At 52.7% G+C, this 16,016-nt stretch overlaps 7 protein-coding genes across 7 annotated transcripts; 4 read left to right on the top strand and 3 right to left on the bottom strand.

Moving 5' to 3' along the window:
• The first annotated feature begins 688 nt into the window (after positions 1 to 688).
• Positions 689 to 2,103, top strand: EI97DRAFT_15530 (proteasome subunit alpha type-3). Its single transcript, XM_033793288.1, has 5 exons — positions 689 to 933; positions 993 to 1,058; positions 1,109 to 1,267; positions 1,328 to 1,654; positions 1,706 to 2,103. The coding sequence occupies exons 1-5, from the start codon at positions 931 to 933 to the stop codon at positions 2,018 to 2,020; spliced, it is 870 nt and encodes a 289-aa protein (XP_033658492.1). The 5' UTR covers positions 689 to 930; the 3' UTR covers positions 2,021 to 2,103.
• Positions 2,104 to 2,402: 299 nt separating this feature from the next.
• On the top strand, positions 2,403 to 3,330 carry EI97DRAFT_366584 (phosphoglycerate mutase-like protein; the record flags this gene model as incomplete). The annotated part of the gene is made up of 2 exons (XM_033795038.1): positions 2,403 to 2,670; positions 2,825 to 3,330. The coding sequence occupies 2 exons, from the start codon at positions 2,403 to 2,405 to the stop codon at positions 3,328 to 3,330; spliced, it is 774 nt and encodes a 257-aa protein (XP_033658491.1).
• A 573-nt stretch (positions 3,331 to 3,903) lies between these two features.
• Positions 3,904 to 4,713, top strand: EI97DRAFT_463370 (uncharacterized protein; the record flags this gene model as incomplete). Its single annotated transcript, XM_033801349.1, has 1 exon — positions 3,904 to 4,713. The coding sequence occupies one exon, from the start codon at positions 3,904 to 3,906 to the stop codon at positions 4,711 to 4,713; it is 810 nt and encodes a 269-aa protein (XP_033658490.1).
• Positions 4,714 to 5,646: 933 nt separating this feature from the next.
• Positions 5,647 to 7,839, bottom strand: EI97DRAFT_367468 (enolase; the record flags this gene model as incomplete). The annotated part of the gene is made up of 14 exons (XM_033795095.1): positions 5,647 to 5,774; positions 5,829 to 6,055; positions 6,103 to 6,328; positions 6,378 to 6,503; positions 6,554 to 6,642; positions 6,696 to 6,838; positions 6,886 to 6,927; positions 6,977 to 7,035; positions 7,159 to 7,245; positions 7,395 to 7,418; positions 7,472 to 7,520; positions 7,591 to 7,598; positions 7,663 to 7,692; positions 7,746 to 7,839. 14 exons carry the CDS (start codon positions 7,837 to 7,839, stop codon positions 5,647 to 5,649), a joined length of 1,332 nt encoding a protein of 443 aa, XP_033658489.1.
• Positions 7,840 to 8,884: 1,045 nt separating this feature from the next.
• On the bottom strand, positions 8,885 to 10,315 carry EI97DRAFT_454178 (uncharacterized protein; the record flags this gene model as incomplete). The annotated part of the gene is made up of 1 exon (XM_033800513.1): positions 8,885 to 10,315. One exon carries the CDS (start codon positions 10,313 to 10,315, stop codon positions 8,885 to 8,887), a length of 1,431 nt encoding a protein of 476 aa, XP_033658488.1.
• Positions 10,316 to 10,392: 77 nt separating this feature from the next.
• EI97DRAFT_367879 (prenylated rab acceptor PRA1) lies at positions 10,393 to 10,923 on the bottom strand (the record flags this gene model as incomplete). Its single annotated transcript, XM_033795112.1, has 1 exon — positions 10,393 to 10,923. The coding sequence occupies one exon, from the start codon at positions 10,921 to 10,923 to the stop codon at positions 10,393 to 10,395; it is 531 nt and encodes a 176-aa protein (XP_033658487.1).
• Positions 10,924 to 11,355: 432 nt separating this feature from the next.
• On the top strand, positions 11,356 to 13,369 carry EI97DRAFT_429040 (uncharacterized protein). The gene is made up of 3 exons (XM_033797351.1): positions 11,356 to 11,746; positions 11,832 to 12,724; positions 12,777 to 13,369. Exons 1-3 carry the CDS (start codon positions 11,674 to 11,676, stop codon positions 13,011 to 13,013), a joined length of 1,203 nt encoding a protein of 400 aa, XP_033658486.1. The 5' UTR covers positions 11,356 to 11,673; the 3' UTR covers positions 13,014 to 13,369.
• The last annotated feature ends 2,647 nt before the right edge of the window (positions 13,370 to 16,016 follow it).

The raw sequence follows: 16,016 nt of genomic DNA, 5'->3' as shown, positions 1-16,016 counted from the left end.
TCTTATAAGAAGCCAAAATCTGCAGAGATTAAGAAAGAGGCGAAAACAAGTGAGGGAGTCAGCCGAACGTGTGCCGAGTTGCGGGTCCTGTGGTTATGTGTATCTTGCGTGCACAGGCGAACTCGAGTCTGGCGTTGGGCACGACTGGAGCGAGCCCAATAAAGTCGTCTTTGAGCAGATGTGAGCCGGATGGCTAAGGAACAAGAAAACCTAGCTGTCAATAAAGGCTTTGTAGAGGACAAAGAAAGACATTTAAAAAAAGGAGAAGGTGTGGCAGAGGGGGATCCTTTATATATTGTGATAGACTTGTCAACGTGGGGTCATGTGTACCTAATGTCAGAAAATGCGGCGAGGAAGCGGTCGCCTGTCCACTCAACGGAGGTAGTTGAAACATAAATCAGGCGCTAGGGATCCTGCGGCCAATAGCAACTCCTACAATTTTGCAGACTGCTGGACAGCTGGTGAACAGCTCATCAACCAGTATTGGTGGGACACGGGCTCGAGCGACGCATCGGAGACGATTGGCGCGTCTAATAATCTGGGGGCGAAGGGTGCATGAGGCAGCACCTGAGGATAGAATCCGACGCGCAGAGAACCCAGGAATGGAGAAAGCAAGCGGAATCCAATATCACCCTAGAGATGAAGCAGAAGTAGCACCTCTCCTGTTGGGGGTATGCCATGGGGCATGGTTGCCCAGGTGGAGGTTGAGGCCAAGCTTTATACACGTGACTCTTACCGGGTAAGATCTTGGCAGCCGCGCATCGCGCTTGCCTGGTGAAGCTCCAAGCTCAAGCCAACGTTCGTTCTCTCTATATCTCCACAGCGTCACGATTTCCGTCTCCATATCTGCTTCTGTGTGGCAGGCACACGCTTATAGCTCTCCGTCCTCCACTTCAGTTTTCCCTCGGTCACTGCTTCCCCGCAATCACAATGGTAAGCTACTCGCGGTCTGTCTGAATGACTGGAGCTGGCGAGCTGATATTACTGTACAGACTTCAATAGGAACGGGTTATGACCTGTCTAACTCCGTCTTCTCTCCCGATGGCCGCAACTTTCAAGTGCGTTGCACCCTTGCTGCACTGCCCCGCTTCCTCGCTCACACATTTAGGTCGAATACGCGACGAAGGCGGTCGAGAACGGAGGCACAGCCATTGGCATACGGTGCAAGGACGGTGTTGTTCTGGCGTTAGAGAAACTCATCACAAGCAAGCTTTTGAAACCCGGAGCGAACAAACGGATATCAACTGTAGACCGGAATATTGGTGTTGTAAGGGCTTCCCTAGCTCCGCTCGGCCTATCATACCGGCATCAGCTTACCCCGTATCAGGTCTCCTCTGGCTTGCTTCCGGATGGGCGCCATTTCGTCTCCCGCGCGCGTGACGAAGCAGCTTCGTGGCGCTCAACCTACAAGGCTCCGATTCCCACAACTGCACTTGCCAACCGCATGGGGAGCTACGTTCAAGCCTACACATTGTACTCAAGCGTACGACCGTTTGGTGTGACGGCAATCATCGGTGGTTGGGATTCCGAGGCGGAACTGCCTGTTGACGGGGAGGTTGGTTCCGGCCCGTCTGTGGGTGCAGGCGGCAAGAAGGAGGACGGGAAGCGCGGCGGTCCCTTCCTATACATGATTGAGCCTAGTGGATCCTACTGGGTACGAGAGCACAGTACAATGTCCATCTACATGCTGCTGACTGGGCTTTAGGGGTACTACGGTGCAGCTACCGGAAAAGGACGACAGGCTGCCAAGTCCGAACTGGAGAAGCTTAACCTCTCAGCCGGAGAACTTTCGTTGTATGATGGTGTGAAGGAAGCGGCGCGGATCATCCACGTGGCACACGACGACAACAAGGACAAGGAGTTTGAGCTCGAGATGACATGGGTCAGTTCGCTGGATGGACCCACCAAGGGAAGACACGAAGAAGTTCCCAAGGAGTTGCTCGAGGAAGCAGAACGGCTTGCAAAGAAAGCGCTGGAGGGCGATGATGAGGACGAAGAGGAGGAGAAGATGGAAGAATAGGAGGAAAAGAGGAAAGAATAGACAGCATGTCAAGACGCATGGTGTCGAGACGTATAATGTGGAATGCCGTTAGCCTTGCATAATGTGCCATGGCTTGAATACCGCGTTGCCTGGAGGAGCTGGTGGATATGCATCTTGAGCCGATGACGATTGAAGTCGGATTATCATGATAAATTACGCTTGCAAGCTGGAGTGGCGCAACCTATCAGCGTTCAGACAACGACGAGGCGCCCCACTGCAGACAGGCTGTCTCATCAACACCTCTATAAAGCTTGTAGATAGAGCCGCATCAGTCACAACACAGGCATATACGGCTACGCTGCGATACCTGGGCCATAGATCAAGTCTACACCCTGCTTTCCATTCTTTCCTCACGTACACCATGCCTCCAACGCTCCTCCTCATCCGCCATGCCCAGGCGCTGCATAACATTGCCAGCGATTACACACTCCACGACCCCCCATTATCCAAACTGGGTGAGCAACAATGCACCGAGTTGGCCGAGTCGTTGAAGAAGGAGAAAATTGCACAGGACGTCGAATTGATTGTTGTCAGCCCGATGCGGCGGACATTACAGACCATGAAGCTGGCTTTGGGCTGGTTGATTGACGAAAAGAAAGTGCCAGTATTGCCGGATGCTGGATGGCAAGGTACGTATCATTCCATTTCCTCGAATTGAACGGTCCCAATGTCAAGGTGGTCGAAGCTATCTACACCTTCTGGAACATTGTCCAGACCGTCACGGGCACAAGTCGTATAAGAAAAACAACAACTATACCTCATACTAACAGCCAACGTTCACAGAAAACGCAGACAAACCCTGCGACACAGGCTCCCCCCTCAGCGTCCTAGCCACCGAATTCCCAGACCTGGATTTCTCCCCTGTGGACCCGCTCTTCCCGGAAAAAACCACCAACCTCGCCAGCAACCCCTACGCCTTCACACGCAAGGCGATTCTCGCGCGCGGCCAAACGTGCCTCGAGAAGCTGTACTCGCGGCCCGAGAAGGTCATTGCCGTGGTCTCGCATTCGGGCTTCTTGCGCGCGGCCGTGTGTAATCGGCGGTTCTTCAATGCGGATTGGCGCGTGTTTGACTTTGATGAGGAGAGGATGAGGGAGAGTAGGGAGAGTAGGGGGGAGGGGAGGGATGGAAAGGGGTTGTTTTTCTTGCAGGAGTGGGGGTTGACGGAGGAGAGAGGGGGTGGGATGGGGAGGAGTGAGAAGGGTGTGTATGGGCCTCTTGAGACGGATTTTCCGCCCGAGGAGGTGGAGGAGGAGACGACGAGGGAGGTGCCTGAGTTTGCGAATTGAGTGGGTGGATTTTGGATGGTGGGTTTGAGGTTGGTATTGATATAGATGGGTCTGATTATCGCACCTGCAGTATCCCGCGACTTACGTAGTAAGACATAGACGCAAGCTAGATCTACATCGTTGAAATCGCGATAACTAGCTACCCAAAGTGGTTCCTAGACAATCGTCCGTTAACATGAGGAAATTCGCTTGTGTGGAGATGGCCTTAGCTAGTTGTGGGGGTCACACTGCATTGAAGCAGAAGTCAAGCCGCGTCAATCTACTAGAGGTATGGCCAGTGCCGAACCTTTCATCGACCACCTGCATAATAACATTCACTGAAATTGTTCTGTTCAGTTGAAGGTCAAGCGTGTGATTGGAGAAGCATTGCGGTTAAATGGCACTGTAAACAGCGCATATCAACAGCACTTTGTATCCTTACACTTGGATATACACCAAGATGTGGGGCCACAAATATCACAGAGAGTTGCTTCTATCACACCCTTATATGACGCTCGGGCGTTCATTCCACGGAGGCTTGGGTCAGGAACTCTTTTCGGCTGCAAGCAGACATCACTTGGACTCAAAAACGCAATGCGCGCACATTCACTCATTGGCATGAGCTTTGCGCTCAAGGCTTCAGCAGTATGCGATCGAGCATTCCTAGAAAAGACCGCAGCAGGATACATCCAAGCACAAGCGTCAGGCAAATTGGACAGCCTGCCTCTGGCAGCGAACGTCTCATACCAGGAGAACGACGTCCCTCTCCCTCTCTCCCAAGCCGTCCTCAGCAACCCCATGACCATCGACTTCAACCGCACCATCTACGACACCACCGAATGCGCCCTCTTCACCGAACTGACCGCCGCAACCAACCCCCACCCGTACGTCATCAGCACCCGCATGCTCTTCACCAACGACCAACGCATCTCTACCATCCAATCCGTCGTCGCCGACACTGGCGACTGGCTCTTCAACGCCACGTCCTACCTCCACTGGACCCAGCAGGAGACTTGGGATCCCATCCCCCCAGGCCGCCGCGACACGCGCTCCGTCCTCCGCGCCGCGGGAGACGCCTACCTCGACAGCTGGACCAACGCCACCGTGCAAGTCCCCTACGGCACGCCCTGCGCCAGACTCGAAGGCGGCATCTACACGGGCCAGCGCAACGCGTCGGCGAATTCGTGCACCATGCCCTTGTTCCCGGAGCCGTTCACCATCTCGAATCGGAGGTATGTGGTCGATGAGGTGTTGGGGGCCGTGGGCATCTTCAACGATTTCCCGTTCATCGAGAAGACGAGGCCCGAGGGGACGCCGAGTACGAATCTGTTCAGGGTCGAGGGAGGGAGGATTAGGTATATCCATGAGGTTACGGTTTGTGCGACGAGGAATTGTGGGAGGTGAGTTAGTTTAGGGGGACAGTGGGTGGGATGTGGGAAGTACATGTTCCGTACAAGCTACCCATCACTGGTGTCCAATTCGGAAATGGAAGTCAGGAGTCATGGTCAGTGAAACCCGTCATCAGATCCCATCAATGCGCTACTTCGACATCTCATATAGATAACACTTAAACTTCCATCTACCTCACGGGCACATTGGGCGTGTGCCGTCCTCCACTAATCTGAAGTAAAACCATAGCTAATGAGTGCCATGAGGACATTCAAAAAAGGACGTCGAACCTTGCCTTCGAAGCCGTAGAATGAGAAACAATGTATCAACGTACTGCAACCGGTCTGAGAAAAGTGCTGAGAACCCTTGCATTTAGCAGTATACCGTTGTGTTGCGGTCATCGCAGACGGGCATAGTAGCCGGAGCGAAACTTCTCCCCGTCCCTGTCGGCCAAGGTACCTTCAACCTGTCATTTCTTAAGAAATCGGCTCTCTCCCTTAGGAGGAAGAATACTATAGGAAAGTGGCGAAAGGGCCATAAGGGAATGCTCCGATCATCCGAGTTCAATGCGGTGACCTTGCTGCACTGGCACAGGAGTGCACACTGCACAAACACGTGCAAAGTTTTGTGTGTCTAAATCAAAGCAAGACATGAAGCATCAGGAGCTTGATTCAAAACGAAACATCACGCGGAATGTACCCAAAGGTGGAGAGCAGTCTCATATTAGATCACCGTCAATGCTCTAGCTTAAACCATGTAAACCATGTGATGAGACACTGCGAAGAGGACACACATGGGATATAGTAGTCGAATGGTTATTTCATTTTTGGCTACCTTTCCAGTTCCATGTTCATGATACGTATCGCTTTTGAAGATCGTGGCTTCGTCTTGGGTTGCTCATACGCTCAGTGCGGGTGCACCCTTCCGACTGTCGGTACCTGGAGACATTTACAGGTTGACAGCAGTCCTGAACTTCTCGCCAGCATAGACGGCGTTGCTGCCCAGCTCCTCCTCAATGCGCAGAATCTGGTTTAGCTTGGCGAGTCGCTCGGAACGAGCGGGCGCACCGGTTTTGACTGGATCCGGTTGTCAGTAAAGCCTTTCATGATCATGTCACAGTAGCTACTCACTTTGACCAGACCGCAGTCCGACGACAATATCGGCAATGGTGACATCCTCAGTCTCTCCGGACCTGTGGGAGACCATCACTCCCCATCCGGCGCCGAAAGCATCCTTGGCAGCCTGGATTGCCTCAGTGATGGTGCCGATCTGGTTGACCTTGAGCAGAAGAGCATTGCACGACTTGAGCTCAATAGCCTTCTTGATGAACTCGGGGTTAGTGACAGTCAGATCGTCACTATTGCAAAGTCAGCCATGCCCGGATGGTGTTGTGCTTAAACATACCCAACAATCTGGAAGTCTGAGGTCTTGAAGAAGTAAGACCATGCCTCCCAGTCATCCTCAGCGAAGGGATCCTCAATCGAAACGATGGGATACTTGGAGGCAAGTGACTTGTAGAGATCGGCGAGTTGCTCATAAGTGAGCCACTTGCTCTTGTCGCTGTCTGGGTTCTTGAAGTCGAGGTCGTACTTCTTCTCATCTGCCTTGTAGAACTCGCTGGATGCGACATCTGATGCACTGATTAGTCTTGCGCAGAACGGGCATCAGACGCGACTGACCCATTGCGATCTTGATCTTGCCCGTGTAACCAGCCTCATCAATCGCCTTAGTAATCAGATCAAGGGCTTCCTCAGGAGTCTGAATGTCGGGAGCTACGCCACCCTCGTCTCCGACGTTACCCGCCGCTAGTCTCAGTCAGTATGGAGTATCTCTAAACGAAAGGCTAAGAACCCACATTGTCCGTAGGTCTTCTTAGCCAAGGACTTCAACTTCTGGTAAACCTCGGCGCCCTGACGCATTGCTTCGGAGAAAGTAGGAGCCTCACTGTTGAGAGTTTAGCTGACATCATGGAGCCAAAGCAGAAAGGATTCACGCACGAAGGAACAATCATGAACTCCTGGAAAGCGAGACGACCACCGGCGTGTGAGCCGCCGTTGAGAACGTTCATGAAAGGCACGGGTAGGACGTAGGGCTTCTTCGTGCCAGCAAGATCGGAGATGTGGGCATAGAGAGGGACGCCCTGATCTTGTCAGCCGTTATCTTTGAATCCACACTGATGTTCTGTACCTTCTCGGCGGCCGCAGCCTTAGCAACTGCCATACTCACACCCTGGGATATGTCAGCAAGCATCCAAAAGTCGTCTCGAAGAATGACGTACGAGGATAGCATTTGCGCCGAGATTGGTCTTGTTCTTGGTACCATCGAGCCTGAATATATCTTAGTATCCTGAGGAGAGTGGATGAAGCTCCTCCAAATGATGTACTCTGGTATGGAGATATAATGGGATACCGCACTTACTAGAAGCCATCAGTATCCTGCAAACTACTTTAGAGAAAACACATACCTTGTTGAGGAAAGCATCGACAGCAGATTGGTCCTTCACGTCGATTTTCTCCTTGATGAGTGCCGGGGCAATGACATCGTTGACTATTCACGGAAGAATCTAGTCAGCATAGTTCCAGAGAATGCCGAGATAGCGACTGTTGCTTGAAATCCGGTTCAACAACTCGTCCGATTTGTCACGAGAGCAGCACCGCTTATGGAAGAATGCAGCGAGAAAATTGGATAGATCGTACCATTGCTGACGGCCTTGGTAACACCTGAATGACCAGTTAGTCTTTTATTTGGTTTCCTGCACTGCAATGTGACATACCCTTGCCTCCCCACTTGGACTTGTCTCCGTCGCGGAGCTCGCAGGCTTCCTACTCTTTGTTATTATTGCCCAAATCCAATGTCATGTAGTGTCGCGCAGGAGCGGTCGCGGGGACGTACGTGAGAACCTGTGTAGAGAGATTAGCTGCTGTTGCAACCTTTCAAAAGGCCTTGAGTTGGAAAGTAACATACCAGTGGAGGCTCCAGAAGGAACAATGGCGCCTTTGATGAAACGCGTCAGTGATTACCAACACGAACGTGCAAAGCTCACTCACGGTGCAGGCCAGTCTCAGTGACAATGTCTACCTCGACCGTGGGGTTTCCACGGCTGTCATAGACAGTGCGTGCGTGGATCTTGGAGATGGGCATTGTGACAGCTGAGGGGAGAGGTGTCAGCGGGAGAAGGAAGGGTTGGAGAGTCAATGATGAAGGGAGAGAATGTGAGCGGTGAAGAGAAGATAAGAACAGAAAGAGAGCTTGAGGAGTTGTCAGGAGGAAGGCCAATGGCCGATGGTTGCCAGGGAAGAAAAAGCAGTCTCGTCCCGCGCAGTCTCAGCCCAGAAGTCCGGTCACCGGCGCCAAATCGGGGGAGCAGCGTGGGATGCGAGATGGGTATAGGTTCGGCCGCGGACGAGGCAATCTGAATGGGAATTCACTTACGTGCAGGATTTGACAGTCAGGTTGGATAGAATGAGGAGAGAAACTTGTAACGTCGAGGGAAGCTTGGCCAGAGCGGAGGAAATAGTGGGAGAGGGGCAGGCCATGGCGGGGTAGGGAAGCTGGCTGAGGTATGATGCTGCCACTGGGAGCTCATTGGAAGCCCAGCGCAGTTCTCAGCCAAAACAATGGCAATGGGCGATCATTTGGGAGTGATGCCATCGAACATGGCATCTTCTCGAATACTTGCAGCTACACATTTTCTGTGCATAGCGAATGGTTGCTCGGGTGTGGGACTCTCTCCGGTGCAGTTTGATGCGCAGTTTTCCATCCTGTTTTTTGAGTGAGGGGTATGCATATCATCGAAGTCTATCGAAAGGGAGGTCGGTTGTAAATCATGATTGGCCAAATATTGTAGCTGGAAAAGATAATGCATACACTGTCATTGGATGAAAAAACGAAGACCTTGGCAAATTATTGGCCAATGAGAGAACGTTGAACCTCTGTACATCTGGACGCGTATCAATCACCCAGGTAATCACTCTACGGTTTCCTAGAATCCCCTTCTATTCCGAAATCCGCGTGTACCCAATGGTCGTGTACGTGAAAACAACACCCACATAGACTAAATGCAGAATCCATTACCGAGAAGAAAGTATCAAGTGTCAAAGATAGCCAGAATAATAAGCCCCAAAACCTGGTATACTCAACGTCACCTGCTTCGAGCCTGGATTATTAAGAGGGTCCCCATGAACGTCTAAGACTTCTTTTTGCGATGCGTCCTCTTTCTTCGATCACTCTCCTTTCCATTAGCAGTTCCACTACCGCTTGGCTTGACCGTTTGAACCTTATAAGCTTTCGCAGCTGCTTGCGGTCCGACATCACCTACGATACCACCTTCGCCCTCTTCATCAGACGTGTGGTCTTCCGCTGCGCCATCTTTAAGGTCAACCATAAGGTCAGGGCTGCTTCCTGGGACGGTAAGATTCGGACCTTGAACTGGAATCGGAACGCGTCGAGGCATAGCCACATAGGAATCAGATGGACCTGACACCACCCTTCGTACAAGCTGGGTAGGAGAGGACGGTGTTTGTGAAATCACCGTTGGCGATGTCTGCCCAGGAACATGATACTGATAGGGCTCGGTGTTATGATGCTGATAATCAGGAACAGGGATCGGGACAAGCTTCACAGTTTGCTGTATGGATGACGAGCGACTACGAGTATCGGGAGACACTGTAGCGTGCACCTGTTCGGAACCAGATAGCTGACGGGACGAGGACGATGTCGGACGTCTGTACTGCTGGGAGAAGCTGGCTTCTGATGATGCGGAGCTGCGAGGTGGACTGGATGGAAAGGCACCAGGTACTTCGCGGGCATAGGCAATGTGTGCTGGGACTTGCGATTGGTGGCCAGACGACATCAACCGAGATCCAGGTTGAGATGAGGCACTCGGCGGAGGGGGGGATTGAGGAAACATTCGGTCATGGTGCCCGTTGATTGGGGCATACACTGAGTGTCCGTTCGGACCGGGCACAACGAAAGCCGGATCTTGGTGTGGAGGCTGGGAAGTGATCGAAGGTGCACGCCGGCGGCCATTGGTCTTGTCCTTCTTAGGCCGGAGTCCGAAGAACGAAGAGGTTCGTGATCTATTTTTCGAGGACTTTACGCTGCCAGCAACGAGGTTTCTAGCGTCGGTTGTGGAGTTGACCGCAATAGCGCTTGCAGTAGGAACGGCCGAAGCACTAACAGGTCTGAGCGTAGTCGGTTGCGGGCGCGCAGCAGGCACCTTATGCCCTAGAAGTCTGGATCTGTATATCTCCAGCTCTTCAGTGCTAAGGTTCACATCCGACTCGCCTGCCACTCTCGCACGTCGTATCTTGTCCAGCACTCCTTGAAAAACATGCTCTTCGTACTCTGCCAGACTCATAGTCAGCCCGGTGGCCTCATCATAATACTCTCCATCTTCCTCGAAAGCATATTCATCACCATAGCCCATCTCATCAATAACACCAACCCCGGTGTTCCTCTCCCATGCTCTTAAATCCATGTCGTTGAAGTAAAGCTCATCAGGATTGATATTCTTGCTACTCGATACTCCTTGATACCCAGGGTCTACCAGAACGCCGTACCTTTCGTCGTCACTGTCCAATTCCTGAAATCTATACACATCTTCCGCCTCCTCCATAAACCTCCCCACACCCGACCTCCCCCCTGGTGGTCTTCCCCATGGGGGCGAAGTGTAAGGAGCTCGCGGCCGACCACCTAGACCGCCTCCTCGGAAAAAGCTGACTCAATCGGTTTGTCCATGAATGCGGCATGGCCCAAGATGGTGACACCGGAAGCTCCGATGAGCCAGAGGACAGTAGCGAAGGGCGAGGCCCAAAAGCCAAGAGGGATGGCAATGCAGAGCAGACAAGTGTAGAGCTGAGAGGTAGTAGCGCGCAGGCTGCCAATCTCAAGGTCTGCGCCCTGGAGCTTGCCGATTCCATACATGCCGCCAATGACGAAGAATATGACGAATAGGAGTAAGAGGTTGGTGAGGAGGCTGTAGATACTGAGCATGACAAAGACGACGGCATAGTTGCTGGAGAAGTAGCTCAAGTTGTAGTTGACTCTGCTCTGGACTTCGGAGAAATTGGCAGGCTTGGAGACGCGTTTGAAGTCGAAGAACTCGGAAATAGGTCGCAGGTTGGCGAACCGAGTGGTGATGGACTGGTTGCGGAGGCCGTCGAAACGACCAGAGATGTTCATTCGCGACGTGAGAGCGTCGATAGGGATCCTAAACCCGGACATCGTTGCGGAGAGGTGAGTTGGTATGGGTATCGGTTGTTGGGGAGTGTGAAAAGAATGCGAAACTTGGAGTTCTGTCAATGTCTTTTGTTAGCAAGCAGGCGTCAGAGCGGAAGAACAGGCGCGATGGCGAGATGTGGCCTCTTGCAGGCTGCTCTCAATTCGACCCTTATTAGAAGCAAAAGCTGTTGCCTTACCTGCTAAACCCAGCAAGGAGGGGACCTGGAGTGACGCGCGTCAAAAGGAGGGACAGCGGGTTGTGGCGGAGGGAGAAAGGTGTACGTGGAATCGGAACTTTTGTTGGAGAGAGGCGGCCGCTCAGACCACGCCAGCCCCTGCCCCTTCAGGCCTTAAACGGCCTAATTCGGGAAGCGGCGAACCAGCCACAGGAAAGTCCAAGCCACAAATGGGAAGCGACGCATTCACATGGCGGCCCAGTTTTCTTTCCGCATTCGCGTTGAGGGAGGGAACCCGCGCCTGAGGCCACGAAAGCCGCAAGCAATCCGAATAGCGGAGGGAGTAAGAAGCGAAGCAGAGGAAGACGCAGTCGAGGACGCTTCTGGGGATCCGCATCAGCTTTATCTTCTGCATTGCCTGCATTCGCCAATCGCTGATTGGGCCACGTTCGGGTTTCCGAGCGGTCCGCTACTGTACTCGCGCATACACAGTACATACAGGTGCTGAGGCAGTTCCACCTCTCGCCGTCACCCACATCGACTCGAGGGCGCCGAAAGGGTGCCCTGACGCGCCGCCATGAAGTTTCACGCATTCATATCTCTGGCTCTGTGCTTATTCGTCGCCGCTGTTGCAGGGTGGACGAAGGAGGGTGCGTCTCCTTTTTTTCCAATTCCCAACGGCATTTCACTCAATTGCCTGTTCACGAACACCATCCTGACTGAGCACTATCACAGACCACGAGATCTTTCGCCTCCGTGATGAGGTCATTGCCCACAATGGCCCCAACGTGACCTTCTACTCCCTCCTAGGTGTGAGGCCCTTCGCCTCCCACGACGAAATCACAAAGGCATACCGCAAGAAATCCAAAGATGTACACCCGGACAAGGCGCGCCAGAAGTTCGTCGCCAACTATGCCAAAACCCACGGCAAGAAGCAAAAGGGCGCAAAGCCGGGAGTAAAAGTTGCCAAACATCCTTCAGAGAAGGAGATCAAGGCGCATATCAAGAAGGTCACCGAGGACTACCAGAGGATGACCGTTATTGCGGAGATTCTCAAGGGCCCATCGAGGGAGAGATATGATCACTTCTTGAGGAATGGCTTTCCCAAGTGGAGAGGAACGGGATACTATTATGCGCGTTTCCGCCCTGGACTGGGCTCTGTGTTGCTGGGTCTCTTGGTCGTCATGGGAGGGGGATTCCACTATTTCGCTCTCGTCATTGGCTGGAAGCGTCGTCGCGAGTTCGTTGAAAGGTACATTCGCCATGCTCGCAGGACCGCTTGGGGAGATGATACAGGCATCCAAGGGATCCCTGGAGTTGACTCTGCGCCGCCAGCTTACAATCCTCCTCCCGCGGAAGACGCACCGGAAGAGATGATGCCCATGAACCGCCGCCAGAAGCGCATGATGGACAGGGAAAATCGCAAAGAAAAGAAGACACAGGCAGCAAGGACCGCCCGTCGTTCAGGCATCAGCACACCTGTTGAAGCGGAACCCACCTCTGGTCCGCAGGGCGCAAAGAAGCGCATTGTGGCTGAGAACGGGAAGATGCTTGTTGTTGACTCCGTTGGCAATGTGTTTTTGGAGGAAGAAACGGAGGATGGCATGAAACAGGAATTCCTGCTCGACGTAAGTCGCTGTTACTTATCCTTCTTGTATCGAACGATGCTGACTAGAGAAGCCTGACGAGGAGCCGAAACCAACCATCTACGATACCCTCCTCTTCAAGCTCCCGAAATTCGTCTTCAACCAGTCCATCGGCCGCCTCCTAGGTAACCAACGCGCCGTCGAGGAGCCGCTCCTCGAGCCCTCGTCCAGTCTCCCAGAAGATGACGCTGCAATCCAATCTGCCACTGCACCGAATGCGAATGGAGAGGCGAGGAAGCGCAGGGCGAAGGCGAAGGCTGCTGGGAATTAACATGCTACGGAGTGGACGAGCCTTGGTGCGAAACAGGACATATTTCCTTCGGCGTCTGGTATCTGCTTCTCAAAGCCTACGGAAAAGTCAATTTTTCAATTCGGGTGGTGTAGATAGAACGCGTTTACTGGGCGAGCGGATAGCATCATGCATATATAGATTCTGGCTTTCATGCGCACGGCAGCTCTGGACTATCTTTAATTCTGGATTCCAGGTAACTCGATCTGCGTCCACCTGGGCCTGCTTCTCGATCTACAGTAAGACCTCGCTATTAGGTAATTGCTGGTGACCGAAAAATTTTCCTTATAACGCGGGTTTTCCTTATGCTGAACATGCTTATATAATATAATTTATTAGTTATCACACTATGTGACCTTGGTCACCCCCATATCCTCCCCTAGGATGGGCAGCTCCTCTACTAAAAACGGCATCACCAGTGCTAAATATAGCTAGTTAGGAACCTTATGAATAAGGAAATATATGGGTAGGGGCTAAGGAAATTCCTAGACTCCGGGCTTTCCTTATTCTCCATACAAATTTGTACGGTGGCGCGGAATTTTCCCTATCTACGATAGTTTACCTAATTCCGATTATTTCCCAATACCGAGGTCTTACTGTATCACTGTCCACTTGACTGCAACGGCAGGGGCGCAAAATCCCAGATGTCCAACTACCTACGTCCCCGCCTACTTCCAACAACATGGTCAACTCACTGTCTCAGTTTCCAGGTCACGCTTTTTTTAGAACCACCGATTGCATCGGAGATATACCTATGTAATAGGTGCAGGTCTCACCGCCACTCGAGTCTGCGCCACTGATGACTGCGCCACAAAAAGATATACCAATCCTGCAGGTAGTCTAGGGCTGAGTAGGGCCTGTGGCTGTACGGCTGTTGGTACATGGAAAGATGGACGATGACAGACATGGGGAGAAGCGTTGCTGGGTCGCCGTTCTCCAAAATGGAGATTGTGATAGGTAGGGGATGTGTTGTGTGTTGGAGAATTTACCTGAGAAGGAGGCGAGGGGAAGTAAGTAGTTTAGAAGGACTACTGATGAATGCGCCGCAAACAAGATTGGAGGTTGAGATTGGGGAGAGAAATGTCTCAATGTCAACAGCATATTCGTCTCATTTCAAGTCCACCTGATGAAACCAAGATGTCGACGGCCGGCGAACGTTCCATTGTAGTTGAACGTCGTCCCAGGAGCCCCCTTTCGCTCGGCGTGTCTCTCGGTGTGCGAATCTGCACATGAGCCATTCATCACCCGCCCAGAGAGGAGGTCTTCTTCAACGGATCGTCATATCGACTGGTCAAGGAGCGGGTGGGTTCCCCGTTAGACCAAGGGATCTACCATTCGCAGACTCTTGCCCACCTGGCAGCTCTGTCCGAGACGACCAGCTCTCAGGGGCAGCAGAAAGAAGTGTGCAGCGGTGCATATGAAGCTTCGGAAAAGACGGTCAGTAAGCGGGCCGGATGCCTTGTAAACAAGGCGGATTCGCTTCATCTCTCTCTTCTGCAGGTGGATGATGCCAACCATCGTGAACTGGACCGCTTTGGTGTTGCGGTGAAATGATCCTAGCCAGTGTCCCCTTTAGGCTTAGCGAAGGCGGAAGCCACACCGACAAGATGAACGATTGGCTGGATTCCCTATTGTGGCGGTGCAACAACTTCGCATCATGATTTCGACACCGCTCTCCCCACAAACTCCACCACTTTCGCTCCTTGGCCTTGATAGACATATGCGAAATCTTGCTCGGACTCACTCACCGATCCTGCTATTGTGGATCTCATGTCGCCCATCATTCCATTTGACCGGTGCTTCCATGAATCGGCGACAAAGTCGAACAGGTCTTCGATGGGCAGACATGGGCATGCCGTGACGGAGCCATGGAGAAGCCCCTTCCCCTCTTGGCTGAACGGGCGAAAAGCGAGCATCTGCGGCAGTCTACGAATGATGTCAGGCCAGCGGCTTGTCTGAATTGACTAAGGGCACATACTGTGAACCGGAGGCTGAAGCACTGCCACACCTCGATTTAGGTGCACAAGGTTTCGTTCAAGCAGCCCTCTGCTGCCATCGTAAGAATTGGCGAGGCAGATGTTGCTGCCTTAGCAATATGGATGCATATGGCGTCTCTGCTGACCTATGGCTTCGGTGTGGAGGACCCTAGTGTGCGGTCAGTCCGACATTTCCTGCCAAAGCAACGGTACCGACAATGCAGGTACTTCTCCCAGAATCCTGACAAACGTCCACCCGGATGCGGAGGGCCTCATCTCATTGCACAGACGACACGTTCGTCGCTAGGACAGCCGCTCGGTATTACCTGGGTCCTTGGGACGGACTGAAATAGAAAGAGGTTAGCGAGAGGCTTTCGGGATCCTTCCCGCATGCGATTTCTGTTGCCCAAGGCTTCGCATCATGAGAGATCGCTTCAGCCCATCCAAAGAGCGGTTCGGATTGGATAGCATTTTCGAAATGCCGTCCCATTGTGGATCTAATCTCACCCTTTTCGATGGAGCCAACAAGGGCTGGCCGGTTCCCATGCGGGATGGCGGTAGTTTAGTCACACACATCCGGTGAATTAAACGGCTCGGGAGGACGTCATGTTAGTCGGCTCATGCATTGGCTTCACGGGAAAGCCGAGGTGTCCTTCTACTTGAACAACCCTCACCCATTCACTGGTTAGGAACGGTCTAGGCTGTCTAATTGCCCTGCGGTGCCTTAGCTTGACGCCTAATTTCTCTTCCCAGGGTTCGCCGAAATCCGCCCACGTTCTCGTCACTCATATGCATATTCCGAGTGTTCACCAATGGCATCCATGACGCCCTCGGAGCCTTACCCTAAGAGCACGGAGTCAAGGGCGGTTGACTCCAGTTAGCCCGACGCCCCGGACTCTTTCGTCATACCCGCCTAGACCTGCAGCTTCCTAGATCCATCCCACGACAGTATGAATACCTCTAGATGCCCTCCTGTACGGAGCCACCGTCTTTGACGAGTTATGTGCGC

Source organism: Westerdykella ornata, assembly GCF_010094085.1.
Source record: "Westerdykella ornata strain CBS 379.55 unplaced genomic scaffold EI97scaffold_1, whole genome shotgun sequence".
Taxonomy (NCBI): Eukaryota; Fungi; Ascomycota; class Dothideomycetes; order Pleosporales; family Sporormiaceae; genus Westerdykella; species Westerdykella ornata.
Note: the sequence above shows the minus strand (reverse complement) of the source record. Positions and strands in the feature narration are given on the sequence as shown.

What these genes read in the sequence shown, in the direction of transcription:
- EI97DRAFT_15530 (XM_033793288.1), top strand. An exon ending in CCGATGGCCGCAACTTTCAA is followed by an intron (nt 1,059 to 1,108) that starts GTGCGTTGCACC and finishes TCACACATTTAG; the next exon opens with GTCGAATACGCGACGAAGGC. An exon ending in AGCCTAGTGGATCCTACTGG is followed by an intron (nt 1,655 to 1,705) that starts GTACGAGAGCAC and finishes ACTGGGCTTTAG; the next exon opens with GGGTACTACGGTGCAGCTAC.
- EI97DRAFT_429040 (XM_033797351.1), top strand. Translation starts at nt 11,674, where the DNA reads ATGAAGTTTCACGCATTCATATCTCTGGCTCTGTGCTTATTCGTCGCC. An exon ending in TGCAGGGTGGACGAAGGAGG is followed by an intron (nt 11,747 to 11,831) that starts GTGCGTCTCCTT and finishes GCACTATCACAG; the next exon opens with ACCACGAGATCTTTCGCCTC. An exon ending in AACAGGAATTCCTGCTCGAC is followed by an intron (nt 12,725 to 12,776) that starts GTAAGTCGCTGT and finishes TGACTAGAGAAG; the next exon opens with CCTGACGAGGAGCCGAAACC.